Genomic DNA, 20,794 nt, shown 5'->3' with positions numbered 1-20,794 from the left:
ATTATGAACTGTGGAATATGTATCACGTGATCAAGCTAGCGTTTGTACCATGTGTGGTTAAGGATCGTGTGTATGTTGACATCATCTAATGTTATTATCTGTTCTTGGTCGCCACACGTTTTCAAACGGCAGTGTTTACACGCGTTAAAAAGAGGCGGTCTGGGCTACATACAGAGACTCTGTAAATACTCGGATGATAGCCTGCGTTTAAGTTAAAGTTATTGACAATTGTACAATTGTTCGCGAGATAATCCAGAAAACAACGGATGTTATTGAGCGTTCGAAAATCCACCACGCGAGGATACGTACTGTACTGCAGCATACGTATTTGTTGTGACTAAATGCCGACACACATAAAGTAACAAACACATTGCTTCTGAAAACAGTGTGCATGTATTTTCAGTTCCATTTCCAGGCTGGGGATGCGAATAGAAATATTGATTAAAACATTATGAATTTACATTATCGTTTACGTGAAAGCAGGGATACTCTATAACACTCTATATAGGCCCCCTGGTGAAAGGTATAATATTGAAGACCGCATTCATCATTATCAGCAGCATGATAGATAGATAGATAGATAGATAGATAGATGGGATATTTATATAGCGCACATATCCACGCACTAGTGCATGCTCAAGGCGCTGTATTTTTCCCTCGATCACTGGATGTCACACTCAACAGCACATCGTATTTCAATCTGAACTCCCTGGGGAGTATACAACTCTTGCTGCCACTCTTGCTGCCATTATCAGCGTACCCTCTACTACTACTGCTTCTGCTGCTACTACCATTACTACTACTACTAAGTACCACTATCATGACTATATGTACTACTACTGCTGCTGCTACTACTACTACTACTACGACTACAACTATGACTACGACTAAGTACTACTACCACCACCACGGCTACATACTACTCCCACGACTAAGTACTACTACTACCACCACGACTAAGTACTACTCCCACGACTAAGTACTACTACTAGCAGCACAGGTACATACTACTCCCACGAGTAAGTTCTACTAGTACCACCACGACTGAGTACTACTCCCACGGCTAAGTACTACTACCACGACTAAGTACTACTACTACCACCACGACTACATATACTACTCCCATGACTAAGTACTACTACTTCCACCACGATTAAGTACTACTACTACCACCATGACTACATACTACTCCCACGACTAAGTACTACTACTACCACCACAGCTACATACTACTCCCATGACTAAGTACTACTACTACCACCACGACTACATATACTACTCCCACGACTAAGTACTACTATCACCATGACTACATACTACTCCCATGACTAAGTACTACTACTAACACCACAGCTACATACTACTCCCACGACTAAGTACTACTGTCACCATGACTACATACTACTCCCATGACTAAGTACTACTATCACCATGACTACATACTACTCCCACGACTAAGTATTACTATCACCATGACTACATACTACTCCCACGACTAAGTACTACTGTCACCATGACTACATACTACTCCCACGACTAAGTACTACTATCACCATGACTACACACTACTCCCACGACTAAGTACTACTATCACCATGACTACATACTACTCCCACGACTAAGTACTACTACTACCCCCACAGCTACATACTACTCCCACGACTAAGTACTACTATCACCATGACTACATACTACTCCCACGACTAAGTACTACTACTACCACCACAGCTACATACTACTCCCATGACTAAGTACTACTATCACCATGACTACATACTACTCCCACGACTAAGTACTACTATCACCATGACTACATAGTACTCCCACGACTAAGTACTACTACTACCACCACAGCTACATACTACTCCCATGACTAAGTACTACTATCACCATGACTACATACTACTCCCACGACTAAGTACTACTACTACCCCCACAGCTACATACTACTCCCACGACTAAGTACTACTATCACCATGACTACATACTACTCCCACGACTAAGTACTACTATCACCATGACTACATACTACTCCCATGACTAAGTACTACTACTACCACCACAGCTACATACTACTCCCATGACTAAGTACTACTATCACCATGACTACATACTACTCCCACGACTAAGTACTACTATCACCATGACTACATACTACTCCCATGACTAAGTACTACTACTACCCCCACAACTACATACTACTCCCACGACTAAGTACTACTATCACCATGACTACATACTACTCCCACGACTAAGTACTACTATCATAATGACTACATACTACTCCCATGACTAAGTACTACTATCACCATGACTACATACTACTCCCATGACTAAGTACTACTACTACCACCACAACTACATACTACTCCCATGACTAAGTACTACTATCACCATGACTACATACTACTCCCACGACTAAGTACTACTATCACCATGACTACATACTACTCCCACGACTAAGTACTACTATCACCATGACTACATACTACTCCCACGACTAAGTACTACTATCACCATGACTACATACTACTCCCACGGCTAAGTACTACTACCACCATGACTACATACTACTCCCACGACTAAGTACTACTACCACCATGACTAAGTACTACTCCCACGACTAAGTACTACTACCACGACTGACTACTATTGCTACATCTACTACCGCTACTACTACTACTACCAGCACCATGGCCACCACGACTAAGTTCTACTCTCACACCTAAGTACTACTACTACTAGTACTACCACTTCATTTTATACCCATTGTAATGTTGGCACTATGTAAAAGGTTTATGTTAATTCTTTACCTGACAAAAAAAAAAGAAAAAAAATATGCGCAGTGATACTGCTTACTGAAAATGTCAACGTTACAACGTTTACGCCGCACTCAAGATTCTAGCTATGTGGCGGCGGTCTGTAAACAATCAGATCTGGATCAGTCAGTTCAGCGATCAACAGCATGAGCATCGATCTATGCAACTGGGATACAATGAAATGAGCCAACCACGTCAGCGAGCTTGTCCACGTGATCCCGTTACAGTCTCCTCTTACTGTTCCTTGGCTGCTGTTTTACGCCGCACTCGGCAATATTCCAGCTATATGGTGGCAGTCTAAGTAAACGAGTCTTTTCTAGACAACCTAATGATCAACGGGATAAGCACCGATCAACGCAACTGGGATACGATGACATGTGTAAACCAAGTCAGCGAGCTTGACCACCCGGTCCCGTTAGTCGCCTCTTACAAGCATGGGTTACTGAAGATCAATTCTAGAAATGGATCTTCACGGTTCCCACTGGAATACACACTTTTACATTTTCAGACAAGTACATTTTACTCGTCACTTAATTCATAAAATATTGTATGACTGTTGACGCCACAGTTTCATATCTCCTTTTATGACGTCATATTCATATGACGTCACCATTTCTTGTTACAGATTTTAAGAAAAATTGCTGTCTCCTTAATCTGCATAGGATCCATTATATCTTGAAAAAAACGCAATGTGATTAAATTATTATATCATAAATGGTGAGGAGTGAACGAAACCGCGTTTACAACCAAGTAATAGATTATGACGTCACAATTATGCGTTACCTTTGACCTCAGAACAGACTGTCTTGGAGCAGCTGTGACAGCGTGGGTACTTGCATCGCTGAAGATCCCTACTCAAGTTTTTCTTGGTACGTTATATACATATAGTAATGCGTTTTACACATAAGAGCTTCGTGATGTGCGTTAAAAACTTTAGAAAGGTTGTTAAGTCCATTTCTGGTGTCCCCGCCGTGGATATTGCTGAAAGCGTTGTAAAACCATACTCACTCACTCGAAAGGTAACTTATGATGCTATCTAACCAAATTTCTCGCGGGGTTAGAACTGTTTCCTAGAAATGTTTGTTTCTTGTACCTCTGCACTGCAATATTCCAACGACATGGCGGCGGTCTATAAAATACAAGAATCGGGATCAGACAATCCAGTTATCAACAGCATGAGCATCGATCTTCAGAAGTGGAGTGTGAAGGCATGTGTCAACCTAGTAAGCGAGCCACGGCTTACTGTTCGGACCAATTCTACTCTGGACGTTTACGGCTTAGCCATGCTTATTACAGGCGTCTTATGGATCGACTGGTCAGGCAGGCTGACCTGGACGGTTGCGGGTAAATACATCCCCAGCACCTCGGGCTTCTCGTAATGTCAATCACTAGTGTGCAAATTTTAGAATTGTCTGGTCCAGACTCACGTATTCTCAGACCACCGGCTGAGATGAAAGAATGCTGAGTGTGGCGTTAAACAGCAAAGAATGTAATACGGGGATTTGAGTTTATAGTGATGCGGATGTTAGTATCTTTAGCACATCTATCTTTAATCACCCGAAGAAGGGACAAGAAGCAGCCCAGAAACGTGTTATACAATAAAGAAGAAGTTGCCATCCGTATACATGCGCTCGTCTTATATGCTGAACAGCAGCTTTTTAAATAGAAGACCTAAACATAAACACTTACTTTTATGAGAGTTCAATTTTCCGAAACTTGCGTTTCTTTTGTGGTTCAGTATATATTCACCAACTTCTAAACGCCGGCTACAACTTTGAGAAAACTCACAAGCAGGGCTATGGTGAAGAAGGGTCTTTGAGGACTGGATCACATTTGTGTCTGTGCAATGAAAACGTTTCGTGGTCAGCAATTCGCACAAAAACGAAATATCAACGCACATGTCGGTGTCTCAACTTAGATGTTTATGCTTTTTTTTCACATTTTGCCCATGCATGTAACGACGATGTGTATCGAAACTGCTTAAATATTATTCTCGTTGCCCAAATGCAACGAGCGACGTCGTTCGTGTGAGGTACGTATAGGCATTATGACAGTAGATCCCGTGCACCAGGTGGGTTTTGTCGTATGGACGTTCATGGATTCCCCTGCTGACCCTCAAGTTGGAACGGACGAAGTTCTTCACTGATGCAGAATGAGGTACACTGTACACAGACGACATTGTGCACATCTGTACATCAAATGTTTTCAGCATATCTCCATATGCGGGTTAATCGCCAGGCACTGCAGGTACTTCGACATACGCATAAAGGATCTTACAAACAAGCACATTATGCTTTCGGTAGAAGCAGGAAGTCATCTGCTGCAGTCTACATCGAAAAAGCACCCCGCCGTCTGACCCGGACCACTGTCATAGGATGTCTTGGGGCGTTGTTTTGGACATGTTCTCTGGAACACTTCTAGTCTTTCTTTAATGCGGTTGAGAACTGAAAGATATATTATATTTGACCATGCCGATTTAACCGTTATTGTTGAAAGCATTTTGTGTGGGGGTAAGCTGGTATAGAAATAGATGAGTTCGATGAAGATGAGGTTGGAACAGGATTTGCAGCCCCCACATGATCATTTCCATGTTGTGAAGACGTCCCCGGAAGCATTTTAAAAAAGTTTTAAATATATGGGGTCAAAGATACCGACAAGCAGTTATCCATAATGGTTTTTTTTTTCAACTTTGAAGTTTTAAAAAGAAATTAATCTTAAAGCACTTCCACACATCTTGTTTAAATGGCCTGTTTTCTGTTCAATATTTTACTTTTAATATACTTCCTTTCAAAGTTTACACCCTCCGAAAACACTCACTATATTGTATGGATATATATGGTTACATCGAAGATTGATTTCTCTACTAACTTGGGGGAACCAACTACAAAGCTCATGCACACGAGAATCATGTGTTAAATTCCAGAAAAGCATCTGCAAATATAGTGCATGTTCAACAGCAGCATTTTGCTGTAAAGTTTTGCTACTGTTTCATCACAACAACAGTTCAACGTTACGGTTTTGTTTTACATCTGTTCTTGTATAAACAGTATTCAAAAATTTTAAAAATTTAGTTCTGGACAGTTTAATGTAAGATTCCATATTTACACTAGTGAATCTAAAGTTCTGAAAGAAGGTGTACTAGTATGTAAAATATTAGTATGAAATCAGATTGATTTCTGTGTAATATGTGTATGATATATGTAGCTTCATGTTTGATATCATGTGGAGTACGTGGTTTTCTCAAACCTTTGCAGGGATTTACTTTTGGGACTTTCACTTTCACGATACATAAAGACAACTGTAGACTTTTAATGATTCACCAGTTTTGATTGAAAGGCAGGGACCATGCAACTGTGCTTTTAACTTAGTTATTTTGTCATTACAAATTCACTTCTACCTCTAAAGCATTTCTTGTGGACAAACGTGTGTTAATGTTACATGAAAGTCACAACGCAAAGTGCGTGCATTTGTAAAGAAACCTGTACAGAAATATACAACGCGTTAGTTCAAATGTACAATTACTTCAGCCATATCGTGACTACATATGTTTTGTATACCACACATATACAAAAACATGAACAGTCGTCGTTTACCAGCATTAGGACAGATTTGAATGCAGACACCCTTTGAAGGAGAGGAAAAATAATGTTCACAAAATTCATTATTTTGCGTGGGAATCTTACTGATAACTACAGCCGCGCAGGGGCTGTTTTTTAATTTATATTTTCATGGAAAACATGTATCGTTACGCACAGTGAACCATGTGGATTCAATCAATGGAATTTTTGTATTAGTTTCTAGGTGGGAAAGGCGGGATGCCAAATAGAATTCACTTTTCTTGTTCTTTGTTAACATAGAAAATATTATCATTGTCTATTCAGTCGACAATCCCCGAATGATAAACTATTGGTGTCGGTTAATATTTCTAAATTAACACAAGGTGGTACATAAACCGATATTAATAAAGTATTGTTAATTTAGAAGATTCTTGTTTCTGCAACATGTGTTGGCTCGTCCGTTCAAGCACATTCTGTTGTATTGACTTTCATTATTGACATCATGTACTGTTGCTGCTTCGCGATGTTTTACATGCCATAAATGAGCTTTGAATTCAAACAGACACAGGATGGCTTCGTTAGCAACAGAAAGTCGTCTGCTGCAGTCAGGATGTGAAGTAGCACCACGTCTGATCCGGACCACTATCATAGCATGTCTTGGAGCTTTGTGTTTTGGATATGTCATCGGATACAGTTCTCCGGCAATTCCGAGCATGATAAAAGCGGGTGTGATGGAGAAGCAAAACTCAGGCTGGTTTGGGTCGCTCGTAACAGTTGGAGCAATGCTTGGGAGCCCTGTCGGCGGGTGGTGTATTGAGAAGTTTGGTCGACGCAAATCACTGATGATAGCGTCTGTTCCATTCTTACTTGGGTGGATTACGATGCTGTTGTCATGGACGTACCTTTATGCTGGACGATTTCTTACCGGATTCTCATCGGGAGTGGCATTAGTTTGTGTTCCTGTTTATATCGCGGAAATTTCCACGAAATCCATGAGAGGTGTTCTTGGATCATGCACCCAGCTTTTCATAACAGTGGGAATTTTACTGGCATATGCCTGTGGACTTTACTTTGAGTGGCGAAGCCTCGCATTTATAGGTGCTGCGCAGGCTGCCTTGGCACTGGTCATGTCATTTTCCATCCCAGAAACACCCCGATGGTTGTTGGGGAGGAATATGAAAGCTGAAGCAATCCAGGCCTTGAAGGATCTTCGAGTTTCAAATATGGATGTTCAAGAGGAATGCCGAGACATTGAAGAAGGTCTTGATCCACAAGATGAGTTTGCTTGGTTGGAATTTCTGCAAAAACCGGAACTATCCAGGCCCCTCTTTATTGCTTTTACACTTTCTGTATTCCAGCAGCTTAGTGGAGTCTCTCCAGTCACATTCTACACTGTGTCAATATTTGAATCTGCAATTCCAGATCTTGCCCATGGTGCTACCGTGGCTGTTGGTGTTGTCCAGGTGATAGCTGCATTTGTTGCCTGTCTCCTCATGGATCGTGCTGGACGAAGGAAACTGTTGATCATCGCTGGATTAATTATGTCAGCAACTCTCTTCATATATGGATTTTACGACAGGTTGCTAGCTAGCAATTCCTTGAACAGCACCATGAAAACCTGGCTACCAGTCTGTTCACTCATGATCTATATTGTCGGATTTTCTTTGGGATGGGGACCGATTCCTATTCTTGTCAGGTCTGAAATATTTCCTTCTCGTGCAAGTGGAGCTGCAAGCTCAATTGCAATGCTTGGTGCTAACGTGGTGTGCTTTGTGGTGACTAAAGAATTCATGACCATGCAAACGATCCTTGGACCAGATGGAACCTTTTATCTGTTTTCGCTCTTTTGTCTGATGTCTGTAATGTTTGTCTGGAAATACGTACCCGAAACCAAAGGAAAGTCTTTGGAAGATATCAAACATTACTTTCATGGAAAAACAATAATGACGTAATATCTAGATTTTCTATATATATCTACTCCATGGGGAGGCGGTGAGATAGTCTAGTGGATAAAGCGTTCACTCGCCACGCCCCAGACCCAGGTTTTATTCCATACATGGTACAATATGTATGGCACATGTTTTATGTAAAGCTTTAGCTATGAACCAGCAGTGGGTTAATGTTTCCAAATAAACACTACATGGTACATAAATCATATTAATGTAATATTTTGAATTTATTAGGTTCTCGTTTTTGCAGCAAGTCAGCAATATTCCAGATATATGATGGCTGTGTGTAAATAATCGAGTATATACCAGACAATCCAGTGTTCAACAGCATGGCTATCGATCTACACAATTAGGATACGATCTTTCAGCCAAGTCACCGAGTCTGACCACAGGATCCTTTAGACAAGCATGGTTTACTGAAGATCACTTCTATCCCGGATCTTCATTGGATATTTTTCATAATGACAAATTCATTTATAGTCCCCAAGGCATTCCAAGTAAATATTTCTCAAAGCCAATTGTGTTTTTTTCAAAGAGTTAAATGTTGTGGGTCATGAAGCTGGTACAAATTCCGATTCCGTGCATGCTTATACTGGAGATGTGCACAAAAATACAAAGACATCAAGGATTATTTTAGTCTATATTATGACAGTGTTGAATACAGATATATACTACTCAAAAAAGAAACGCAAAACTGAAAATTGTTATCACTTTATACATGTAAGGTTCAGCAATACAGGGCAGTAGTGAAGAAAGCCTGAATGAACATTAACGGCCCAAGGCTGCAAGAAACTGTACGTCACAAATGACAAGTATTCCAAGGTCAGGGTCGCAGAGCAGTCAGCATCTTGTGTGGCCACCATTAGCATGGCATCGGCGTCCCATAGACTGGACCAGATTCCTAATGAAGTGCCTGGGAATGAGTTGTACTGTGAGAGGTAACGTCTGTGAGTGAGGGTCACGTGCCGCACACGACGATCTAACTCATCCCACAGGTGTTCAATAGGGCTAAGATCCGGTGATCGTGAGGGTCAATCAAGAACCTGGACGTTGTTCTGGGCAAGGAAATCCATGGTTATTCTTGCTGTATGCGGCAAAGCGTTATCATGCTGAAAAATGACGTTCTGGCGGTTCATGAAAGCAAGGACATGATGATTTCATCACGGTAACGTCGAGATGGACCTGAATGAGATCTGTCCTGCCACTGTATGAGATTACAACCCAAACCATGACACTGTCACCTCTAAATCTGTCCACTTCCTGTACACAATTTGCATAGTAGCGTTCGTTGCGATTTCGATATACACGTGCTCTTCCGTCGGGACGTTGCAGCATGTAACGTGACTCATCACTGAAGATAACAGTTCTCGACCTTTGCAATGGCCATGGGAGATGTTGGCGATACTGTAGTGAACCTGTTCTGCAAATGTCGAAGCCGAATAAACCTGTCCTGAGCTGGCGTGGACACACGGGGTCGACCTGATCTGGTACGGCTGGTACCAATGCCAAAGTCTTGCTATGATACTCTGTGACACATTCAGTTGCCTTGTAATCACAGACTGAGACTCCCCAGCCTCCAAATGACCAATCGCATTGTTGGGATGAGCCCCAGTAAGTTTAGGCATGATGACTTTATCACCAAATTTTAGATTGTCAACTCTCGCAAGAGAATTGAACCCCCTCCCCCCCACGACTTGTATTGGAAATGATGTATGGAATGTGCGTGCAAAAGGAAACGCATGAATTTCTTCCCGTTCACAGTTTAGTGCATGTATTGAGGAAAACATATTTTGGTGCGTTTTGGCGAGTCAAACTCGGAAATGTTTGCAGACAGCGTTCACCATAGATATACTGATTACATAGACACCAATGATTCAAATTCGAAAAGTTACATGGAAAAATACTACCTGTGCGTTTCTTTGTTTTTAGTAGTTTATACTGACGCAAAAAAATATAGCATTATTCATTCGTTCGTGTGGGAAGTCAAACGTTACTGATAACTTCAGCTCAAAAGCCGTCGATGGCTTTTGCGATATGTGTAAAATCAACAAGGACTTCCAATACATTTTTAAATTACTCTTTTTTCTGTACAGTTTTGTAAAGACCGCCATCACTATAACCATTGAAAGTTAGTATGAATGACATCTAACCAACACGGAAGGTAAAGCGTATTGTTTCTCAATCCTAAATTGTTTCTGGAATATATTTTCTGATCATATCTGGGATAGGGCTGTGTACTGGCAAATATATTCTATTGTAATGAATTGTAGTTCGGGTGCCCGTATTCCAATAACCTACAGCAATATATTTGAAACTTTGATCGGCGGTGAGTGTCAGATTGTATATGTAGAGCTTATCTACAATGTACTAAAGCCCCAAAATTTATGTTTTGGTTGTGACAACAGAAATCTCGAATTAAGACTTAATTTTGAGGGACTTTATTTCATAAAATTTATTGTAGGTATTCAATGAAAACTTCATTATGAAAGAAAGTTTGTAGACTTTATTTTAGCCCAATGAGATATGCAGAGAACTCAATAGATCTGTAGTACCAATGTTTCAATGAAAAACATTACAATACGTATCGTTTTAAAAGCGTATTGTAGGACAGGTATAAAAACAATCAATAAATTTATGTCAGTGTTTGAATGTTACATCGGTACGGCAGCGTATTAGGGCCACGGTGAAAATTGTTTTTGGTGTCACAATCTCCTACGTAAGACTTACTATCTCCTACGTAGGACTTACTATCTCCTACTTAGGACTTATTATCACCTACGTAGGACTTACTATCACCTACGTAGGACTTAGTATCTCCTACTTAGGACTTAGTATCTCCTACTTAGGACTTATTATCACCTACGTAGGACTTACTATCACCTACGTAGGACTTAGTATCTCTTACGTATCTCCTCCGTAGGACTTACCATCTCCTACTTAGGACTTACTATCTCCTACGTAGGACTTACTATCACCTACGTAGGACTTACTATCACTTACGTAATATCTCTTACGTAGGAGATACTATCTCCAGTGTAGGACTTGGTATCTCCTACGTAGGACTTACTATCGCCTACGTAGGAGATATTAAGTCCTACGTAGGAGATAGTGACACCAAAAACTTTTTTCACCGTGGCCCTAATACGCTTCCATACATCGGGGAAGGAGCAAATGTACTGTATGAAAATATTGCGATCAGTAATTCCAACAGTTCTACATATACTGAGAACAATATCGATATTGAAAATACCAAATATCCAAAATGAAGTTACATTGTTTATTGTTTCGCTTCATTGTGAAGGAAAAATGTATCTCTTTGCATAACGAAACGTAGCATTTCAATCATTTGTGTGTTTGATACTACATTGGCAAAGGTGGATCGATAAATAAAATTCACTTCTCGTGTCTCTTTTCATTATCTGAAATATTAACATTGTCTATTTCGATAATTGCCAACCTCAGGCGATAAACTAGGAGTGGAACATTAATTATTATTTATTATTTCATTCGAATTAATGAAAACTCCCATGATAAAAGGGGGAGAGTTTCGCCCGTTCCCCCATCCCAATCAAAAACTAAATTACAAACAGACGTGCATTGCTCACCTTAAATGCAGTACAGTATAGTACAGTACAGTATAGTACAGTACAGTACAGTTTAGGTTTGAATCCCATCCGGGATTCGAACCCACATTCTTAGAATAAGGCAACTAAGCAGACTTTCATTTAGTGCCCTGTCACCTTCTACTCACAGTAGCAGATTAATTCTTATGACAACTTGTTCCATTCTGGCCCATACGTTTACACGGTTGTAAAAGGGGTTGTCCCGGAGTGGACCCTGAACACAACTAATCACCTGACCAACGCACCCACCTCGGCATCCTCAAAATCGGAGTTTGAGTGAATGAGGATGGTTTTTTGCCATGTTTAGCATTGTAAACCAAAAGTCACTGTGTTCTGTAATCTGATTGGTTGAAAAACGTGATCAAATGGTATTAGATTCCCGGAAACTGCAAGACTATTCACTGCGTAGTGACACGCAGAAACAGCGCAAACAATTGTTTTGTTGCGTCATCTGCAGTGGTGACGTCATTCAAATCATATTGAGATGTAAAGTTGGAATGACTCCAGATGCTACCATGGGAACCAGCTGAAACGGCCCGCTGATGACACTCCACTGCTGTACCCGTACTCGATGTAGACGAGTGCAGATAGTAAAACCGGAGGGTTTTACTGGGTTTTAAGCATAAATACCCATGAGAAGAATCGAACCCGGGTCAGGCGTTACCCGTCTACCGCTTCAACCACTAACAACCAAACCCCCTTTACAAATGGAAGTGGGACAACTGGTTGCTTAGACCTACTTCGTGCACCCCTCTGTCAAGTGTAAACTGAAAGAGTTAGGGACATAGTTTAACGTCGGTTTGAACAACACTGCTCTGCTTAGTGAGGGAGGGAATTCCGGGGTCATGCAGGTCTTAGATTCCTATACAAATTCAAAACCACAAGTGAACATAAACACATAATCCTGGTGAAAATCCACAAGCCATATTGGCCTAAGCTTGCCTTAAATACACTATACACTAAGAGTTGATATTATTTAAACACTTCTGATTTGTTTAATACATACTGCAAGATTTATTAGGAAATAACATAAACCATAAACATATATGTGAAATGTGGAGAACTAACCTGGTTTACATGCTGGTCCAGCAGCGTGTTCGAAGACAAAGGCAGTGAGACAAAGACTGAATTTAAAGTCAGCTTGGCCAATCAGTTAAAGGTCTCATGGCTTGGATATGCCAGAGACTTGAAAGGTCACACTGACCCTGTATAACTTTCCTAACCACTAATTACACATACAAGTTATACAGTATACCTGAAACGGAATGAAATGGTAACTAATGAAGGATATGTAATGTACAACTGTTTCATCGGACAAACGCGTTCTCGTCAGGTTTACAAGAGTTTTAGTGATCGTAAGTGGTGACACGGGTAGCCAAGTGGTTATAGCGTTCGCCTGTCACATTCAAGACCAGGGGTCGATGCCCATCAAGGGTACAATGTGCGACGCCTTTTTCTGTCACCCCCTGGCGATGTTGCTGGAATATTGCTGAAAGCGGCGTAATATCATACTCACTCAGGCAGTCTACGTTTAAGTATGGGAATCAAGATCACCATAGTCCTACGATCGCTTTGTGAAATGGGGCCAGGGACGCGAGGATCATTTAGTGAAACATGGCCCTGGCTTAAGAAGAAGGCCATGGTTTCCAGGTCAGACCAAGCGATATCTCATAGGCGCTCTCGGTTTTTGTAATTTTTGAGCTAAATGCTAATTGGTCAGTATTTTCGGACTACTTTCACCTCCCTATATAGCGAGACTAAATGTTAGCACTAATTTTTTGCTTGTTTTCTTTCAATGACGTTATGGTGTCACTCGTCTCCTCTTTCGTCACTCTTGTTCATTTGGGTGTATTTATACACAAGTCTCCAAATGATTATGTTACAGGTAACGTTTGCAGTTTCTCTTGAACGACAAATTAAGTATGATATTGGATGATAAATCGAATCTCACCCTCGCGTCTTTTGATATCAAATATATCACCATATATATCAAAAGACACTCGGGTGAGATCCTCTATTAAAACATTCTCTCCCACTGGTAACGAATATTTATCTTCAGCTTGTCGTAAATGGCGACTAACGGGATCGGGTGGTCAGACCCTCTGACTTGGTAGACACATGTCATCGTTTCCCAGTTGTACAGATCGATGTTCATGCAGTTAATCACTGGGTTGGCTGGACTCGATTATTCACTGACCAACGCCATATAGCTGGAATATTGCAGAGTGTGGCGTAAAACTAAAGTCTCTCACTCACTCACTCACTCACTCACTCACTTGTGACATGAGGAATGATTAACATCATTTGACACGAGAAGCTGAGGTCTGTAACTCAGGGGAATTAACACACCTACCCTGCCACCCTCATTAACGCAAGTCGGCTGTAATCCTACAACGTGGAAATGAATATTTCCTGTTTTCAGTTGGACAGATGGCGAAGGCTTGAGATTACGCAGTCATGTTCCAAAGGCAGCCTCGGCGACAGTAACGTCATGGGAAACGTCATCACCAGTAAGTCCTTAATCACAGCATTAATGACCTAAATAATCTTTATGGGCTATGGCTCTGTTGCTGACCAATAAAAAGTGCAGGACAGCTGTGGTAGATCGGGATACGAAACAGTAAGGCATTTGGAAGCCACATGGCTATCAACATAACTATGCTTACATTTCTGGGTCAGGAAAGGTTTAGATTTACGTAAAACACTCACTATACGAATCATGCATAAAATTGCTGCAGATATCATGCATGTGAATGGCCACGTCTTGAAGTAACTTTTTAAAAAGAATTTGCCAATGTGCGCTGATTTTAACCTTTATGAAACTCATGGCAATAATATTTTCAACTTTACGAATTTGTATTACAATACATCAATTTATGTGTAAACACTGTCTTTGAACAGCATGGAATATTTTGAAGAACATTGTTTAGAACAGTTTGATTGACTGCATTTGCTCTAGTGAGTCTAACGTTTTGAAAGCAAGCATAAATCATCAGGGATCTTGTGATTAGACTTAAAGCGTTTCTAAAGACTGCAGCAAGTGTGTCGAGGAGCAGAGGCGGTCTAGAGTTGGCAGTCCTGCCTACTTAAAAACAAACTTTATTTTAACGAAAGATGCGCCAGTAAAATTACCGATTGACGTGACGCGACATCTCAGTGAAATAACTACAGAATATTACCTCCCTTTGACAACGACCTTCCTTCACATCTTTCTCGCGCTATGAAACATATGTTGTCGGATATTCGAGACTTGAGATTTTTGTTGGTGTTGTTGTTGCTGATCTTTTATTTCTTATTTTTTTAAATCACTTTCTTTTTTTCATGTTTCATTTCACTGCTCATATACGTTACACATGGCAAGGCAATACATATCACACCACTGAAGCATATAGTCATGCATATATATGCATAAATACATAGAATATCGTTACATTTTCTGTAGAGGATATATATGCTTAAAGAAGTAAGGCTACTTACAACCAGTACATTGGGAAGAGATTGGAAATATCAATTGATATTACTGTAAATCATGAAATTAATATATTAGTGCGAAAAATGCGTCTGTACCCTTGTCGCGTTTTTAAATTGACGCATTTCTGTCTGACCAAGCGTACTTTTGATAACTTATTAAACGTCAGAAGACGAAAATCTCTTCTTGTCTTTATTTAGACATATCTCAGTATATTATAAGAGCGCTTCATTGCTAACATACAACAGCAGATAAATGTTTCCACTTCCTTATAACGGGATCTAATTTACTCTTTTTCCTCTCTCTATACCTTTCATGTACATGTGTCTTTTAGTATCCCAAGACATCTCTCAAAAGAGGGCTGAAATCACTTTCTTGTTAAAACGTACTTATCTGTTGCATATGTATATTCCAACTGACATCAAGCAGCTACCAAACAGTCGTTATCAAGACGTTATCAAGGGCTATCATGATCCAAGTTAGCATTGTTCTCCAGTAACCCATGCTTGTGGTAACAGGCCGTCTAACAGGATCGGTTGGTCAGACTCGCTGACTTGGTGGACACATGTCATCTCAACTGTGTAGCTAGATGCTCATGGTGTCGATCACTGCGTCTGATGGTCCAGACTCGATTATTTACAGACTACCGTCATGTAGCTGGAGTATTGCTGAGTGCGGCGTAAATCTAAACCCACTCACTGTTATCTTTTCATTTCTTAAGTGGGACTATTAACTTAATGCCAAAGACCATGGCTAGAGGTGTTTCGTGTTTTTTCCCCTGGGTTTCTGAATACTGCTGAGTGCGGCGTAAAACAACAAACGAACAAAATCTTAAGTGTAACTATTAACTTATCGCCAAAGACCATGACCTAGATTTTCGAAGCTCTCTTAGCGCTAAGATGGTCGTAAATGCCGTACATTTACATTAACTTACGACTATCTTAGCTCTAAGAGAGCTTCGAAAATCTAGGCCCATGGTTAAAGGTGTTTCGTGTTTTTTCCCTGGGATTCCCATCTCCTGCCCGCCCTGACATGTTATTATAATCGTAAATTAAATAATGAAAAGTACTAAAATCTTGTCCTAACTCACTTGTCCTCGTTTCGATAAAAAATGCTGAGATCAGCTTGTGTTTTCTTCATCAGTGAGTGAGTGAGTGAGTTTAGTTTTACGCCGCACTCAGCAATATTCCAGCTATATGGCGGCGGTCTGTATATAATCGAGTCTGGACCAGACAATCCAGTGATCAACAACATGAGCATCGATCTGCGCAATTGGGAACCGATGACACGTGTCAACCAAGTCAGCGAGCCTGACCACCCGATCCCGTTAGTCGCCTCTTACGACAAGCATAGTCGCCTTTTATGGCAAGCATGGGTTGCTGAAGGCCTATTCTACCCCGGGACCTTCACGGGTCGTTTTCTTCATCAACATCTACTGAAAATTGTTTCGACTAGACTAGATCTACATTACAGATGACTTTCTAAAATTGTTGTTACACAAATAGTGAAAAATACTTTTTTCTGTTTTTACACAAATGTTTTAAAGAAATAAACTCTTCGTTATTATTTCACGTGAAACACATACAAAGATACGACCCACCTTGCCAGTAAGAGTAAGTTATAGATATATTACCCTGGGCCTAGATTTTCGAAGTTCTCTTAGTGCTAAGATAGTCGTAAGTGCCATACATGAACATTAACTTACGACTATCTTAACCCTAAGAAGGCTTCGAAAATCTGGGTCCTGTATGATATCGGGGCTATGGGGTAGCCCAGTGGTTAGAGCGTTCGCTCGTCACTCTGAAGACACATTTTGGTGTCCCCACCCTGCCGTGATATAGGGACATGACGTTAGAAACGAGTTCGGGATTCTGGATTCGAATCCCGAATCTGAAAAAAAATATTTGAATCCCGAATCTGAATTATTTTTCGATTCCCTATATGGGTAAAATATTTAAAAATAATCAGATTCGGGTTTCGAATATATTTTTCAGATTCGGGATTGGAATATATTTTTTTATATTTATATTTTTAAATATTCAGATTCGGGATTCGAATATTTTTTTTCAGATTCGGGATTCGAATCCCGAATCCCGAATCCGTTTCTAACTTCATGTTCCTCAGTGATATTGCTGGGATATGGCTAAAAGCTACGCAAAACCAAACTCACTTACAGTATAATAACGACCAATTTTAACACCTTGTTATTATCAACATCTGTCGTTTCGTCCATCGATACAGGCAAAAACAGATTCCTCGATCTAAGAAACCGATCTCTCGGCTTCAGTGATGAACATGACGATCACATAACGCTCAGCGAGGACAAGAGGACAGCGCACTTGAGCTTGAACACCAGTCAGTCAGATGAGAGCGGCCGGTGCTATTCCAACCGAACACTTCACGCCTACGAGCTTGTCCGATTGTCGATCCGAGGATCTGGGTTCTTTGACCTCGGTTTGACCGACGTTCACCCTGCTCAGCTGTACAGTAACAGAAATTTCATCTTCAAATACATCGTCAGTAAAGTGTTGTATTTCGACCCAATTGTGCTGGAGTTTTACATCACACCGGAAGGAAACGTTTGCCTGACTGATGGGAGTGACCCGGAAGTTACTATTGCACTCGGCACCCCGGCGAATACTCATTGGCTAGCGATGAAGCTTGGATGTGGAGAAATAACAGTTACATTTTTATCAGCGGGTAAGTGTTGGAGATTAATGGAGATGGTATTAATGTTAGAACTACGTTTTCCTTCTGTAGTCAGTTGGGTGATAGCCTGGTGGTTATAGCGACCGCTCGGGTTATAGCGAAGACCAGGGTTCGATTCCCTATATGGGTAAAGCTAAACTCACTCACTCACTTTGTCGCCAGGAACTCGTAATAGTGTACCACAAATAATCTTGAGAGTAAGTGAGTTTAGTTTTAAGCCGCGATTAGCTACATATCCAGCCATATCACGACAGGGGAGACCAGAAATGGGCCTCATTGAACCCAAGTGGGGGATCGAACCCAGGTCTTCGACGTGGAGAGCAAACGTTCTAACTACTAGGCTACCCCACCACCCCTTACTTTAGACAGCGCATTCACATTTACAATGACTTGTGACAAAGAGACTATCTTTTTCAGTACATGCTCTCAGAAAAAAATGTACCAAATTAGCGAGCCTTGTTCTACGCAAACGGTTGAAACATTTTATGATTTTCTTATATCTGCAGTTTTTCTTGAAACTTCTGAACAAAACGGAAAAGGTCGATATGTTATTATCATTTTTGAAAAAGATATTACACTTGCCAAAAAACCGGCCCTAGCCCCTTGAGGCTTGTGGTTAAAGAGTGCGTTCGTCATGCCAAAGGAATCCAATGTATGCTAACCGCCAAAAGAAACGCTACTCTCCATCCTTAATGACGGAAGTACCTATCTTCAGCTGGCGTTAAGATGCATGGAAGTCAACTCCTCGGTCTGTCTATGGACTCCTGTCTGTCTGAAGGGCTGAATAGGTCTTATACCAATGAGACGGTGGCATCCGAGGGCGTTGTCTGCATCATTGCACGTCGATCCCATCTGCATCATTCCGAAGGCTCTTTCTCTCTTTTCAGCTAAAATCGTCGCATATTTCCCGTACTTGTGTACCACATCATTCATTCAAGTCTCTCGTTGTGTAATTATTCTAGACGTGAAAAGGATGCAAATAGTGACTGAATATTGCTATATTTTGGCGACTGATATTGTTATGTGTAAGCAGAAAATGGAAAATTCTTACTTTCCACCCAAATTGTTAACAAACATAATTTTAAATGTTTCTTAACACGTTTTTTTTCACAATATGAAACTCACGTTTTACTTATTTTCACTAATGCAAATCAGCAGAAAATGGTTCATAAGACTGAAATCAGCAATGATTCTTTCACAATTTTTGCAGTTATTTCTTGTTTTTATGATTGAAAAATGGTGACTCTAAATGTTTTCTCCTTGTCTCAAAGCAGAGTTTTATTTCAACCTTTCTTTTGGATATCTACATCACTGTTATTGGTTTATTTAGGCCGGGTCGAAAATAGGACAATTTAACTCTCTTCTGTAAAAGATGCATTTCACCTAAATATGAATGCATTTGAGTAACTGCTTGCGTGATTAGCTTAAAGATTTGTTTTTAAGCTTTCTTAATGAATGCCTTCAGCACCTTTCAACATGTCTTTTATAAATTTTAAAATGATCCATAAATGTACTGCTTGACAAGTTTTAGACCTGGCGAATGACCCCAGTTTGCATAGACATGTAGGAACGCCGTCCAGAACATTCCATTTGAAACAAAAGGGAAACATAATATTTAGTTTCCACGTGCAAATCGTGTCCTGATGGTGACTTGCTGAACTAAATCGGTCTACGAGACACGTGTTTAACAGTAGCAGTATTGATTTCACGCCTTGGTCTGCATGTATTGCACGTGCTTAATCGCCAATCTACCAAGTGTATTCGTCCAGATTACTTGCCTCGCCTGCTTGTCTATACGCGTTCACTGCGCTGGCTTATATCTAATAATTGTCAAGCAGTAAAAGAGTAACGTTTCTCTTGGCGTTTAGTTACACAGCCTATATCCTTTGTATCCCGCCATGATACTGCTGTACCATTGCTCAAAGAGGCTTCACACACACACGCACATACGCACGCACGCACGCACGAACACACACACACACACGCACACACACACACCTGTATGACACTGTCCGTATATAATCGTATCTGGACCAGAAAATCCAGTGATTAATAGTTTGAGCATCGATTTAATGACATGTGCCAGTGTGCCTGACCTCCTGATCTAACTCGATTCGTCAAGTGTGGACCTGACCAGGATGTGTTCAGCTCGATTTACGTTTACATTAAAACATCTGAATTCGATTATACGTGAGAAGAAATTTCAAACACAGATTATCTTTTGTTTCAGGTGAAGCAGCTTCTAGTTCAGAGACGGAATCCGAGTCAACTTCAGAATCTGAGTCAAGTGATCATCATTAAAGTTCGTTATGATATCAATTTGGCTTGGCAATTTCATCATGTCCAGAGAAGGGAAACCAATTGTATGTGTGCACATTCGTATATCTGCCAAGAGTCACTGTGTTCCAGTTATCAATGCATCATGCAACTGTTTGTTCTTGTATTAAAAGATTATTAGATTTTCACTTGATATTTTTTATTTATTTCTGTGAAATTCCTGGTCAATGTAATCATGGCCTCGAATGTATCATGTTTGATAGGATATTTGGATAATTTGAATTTGCTCTTCACTCGGAATTGGAATCCACCCATCAAAGTTTCAATAGTTAAAGGAAATACCAAACTGTTCTTCGCGAACGGCTTGTCACTCAACCTCGTTCTGAATGTT

At 40.5% G+C, this 20,794-nt stretch overlaps 1 protein-coding gene and 1 pseudogene across 1 annotated transcript; both read left to right on the top strand.

The window, feature by feature from the left end:
* The first annotated feature begins 6,945 nt into the window (after positions 1-6,945).
* Positions 6,946-8,328, top strand: LOC137265030 (solute carrier family 2, facilitated glucose transporter member 8 pseudogene; annotated as a pseudogene).
* An 864-nt stretch (positions 8,329-9,192) lies between these two features.
* On the top strand, positions 9,193-20,427 carry LOC137265029 (uncharacterized). The gene is made up of 4 exons (XM_067800356.1): positions 9,193-9,263; positions 9,884-9,936; positions 17,659-18,117; positions 20,357-20,427. Exons 1-4 carry the CDS (start codon positions 9,193-9,195, stop codon positions 20,425-20,427), a joined length of 654 nt encoding a protein of 217 aa, XP_067656457.1.
* The last annotated feature ends 367 nt before the right edge of the window (positions 20,428-20,794 follow it).

Source organism: Haliotis asinina, chromosome 15, assembly GCF_037392515.1.
Source record: "Haliotis asinina isolate JCU_RB_2024 chromosome 15, JCU_Hal_asi_v2, whole genome shotgun sequence".
In the NCBI taxonomy this organism is placed as follows: domain Eukaryota; kingdom Metazoa; phylum Mollusca; class Gastropoda; order Lepetellida; family Haliotidae; genus Haliotis; species Haliotis asinina.
The sequence above is the reverse complement of the archived record's forward strand: the minus strand, read 5'-3'. Positions and strand labels throughout refer to the sequence as shown.

Coding starts and splice junctions, on each gene's coding strand:
- LOC137265029 (XM_067800356.1), top strand. CDS start 9,193: ATGGCATCGGCGTCCCATAGACTGGACCAGATTCCTAATGAAGTGCCT. Junction 9,264..9,883: donor AATGAGTTGTACTGTGAGAG/GTAACGTCTGTG, acceptor TTGTAATCACAG/ACTGAGACTCCCCAGCCTCC. Junction 9,937..17,658: donor CATTGTTGGGATGAGCCCCA/GTAAGTTTAGGC, acceptor CCATCGATACAG/GCAAAAACAGATTCCTCGAT.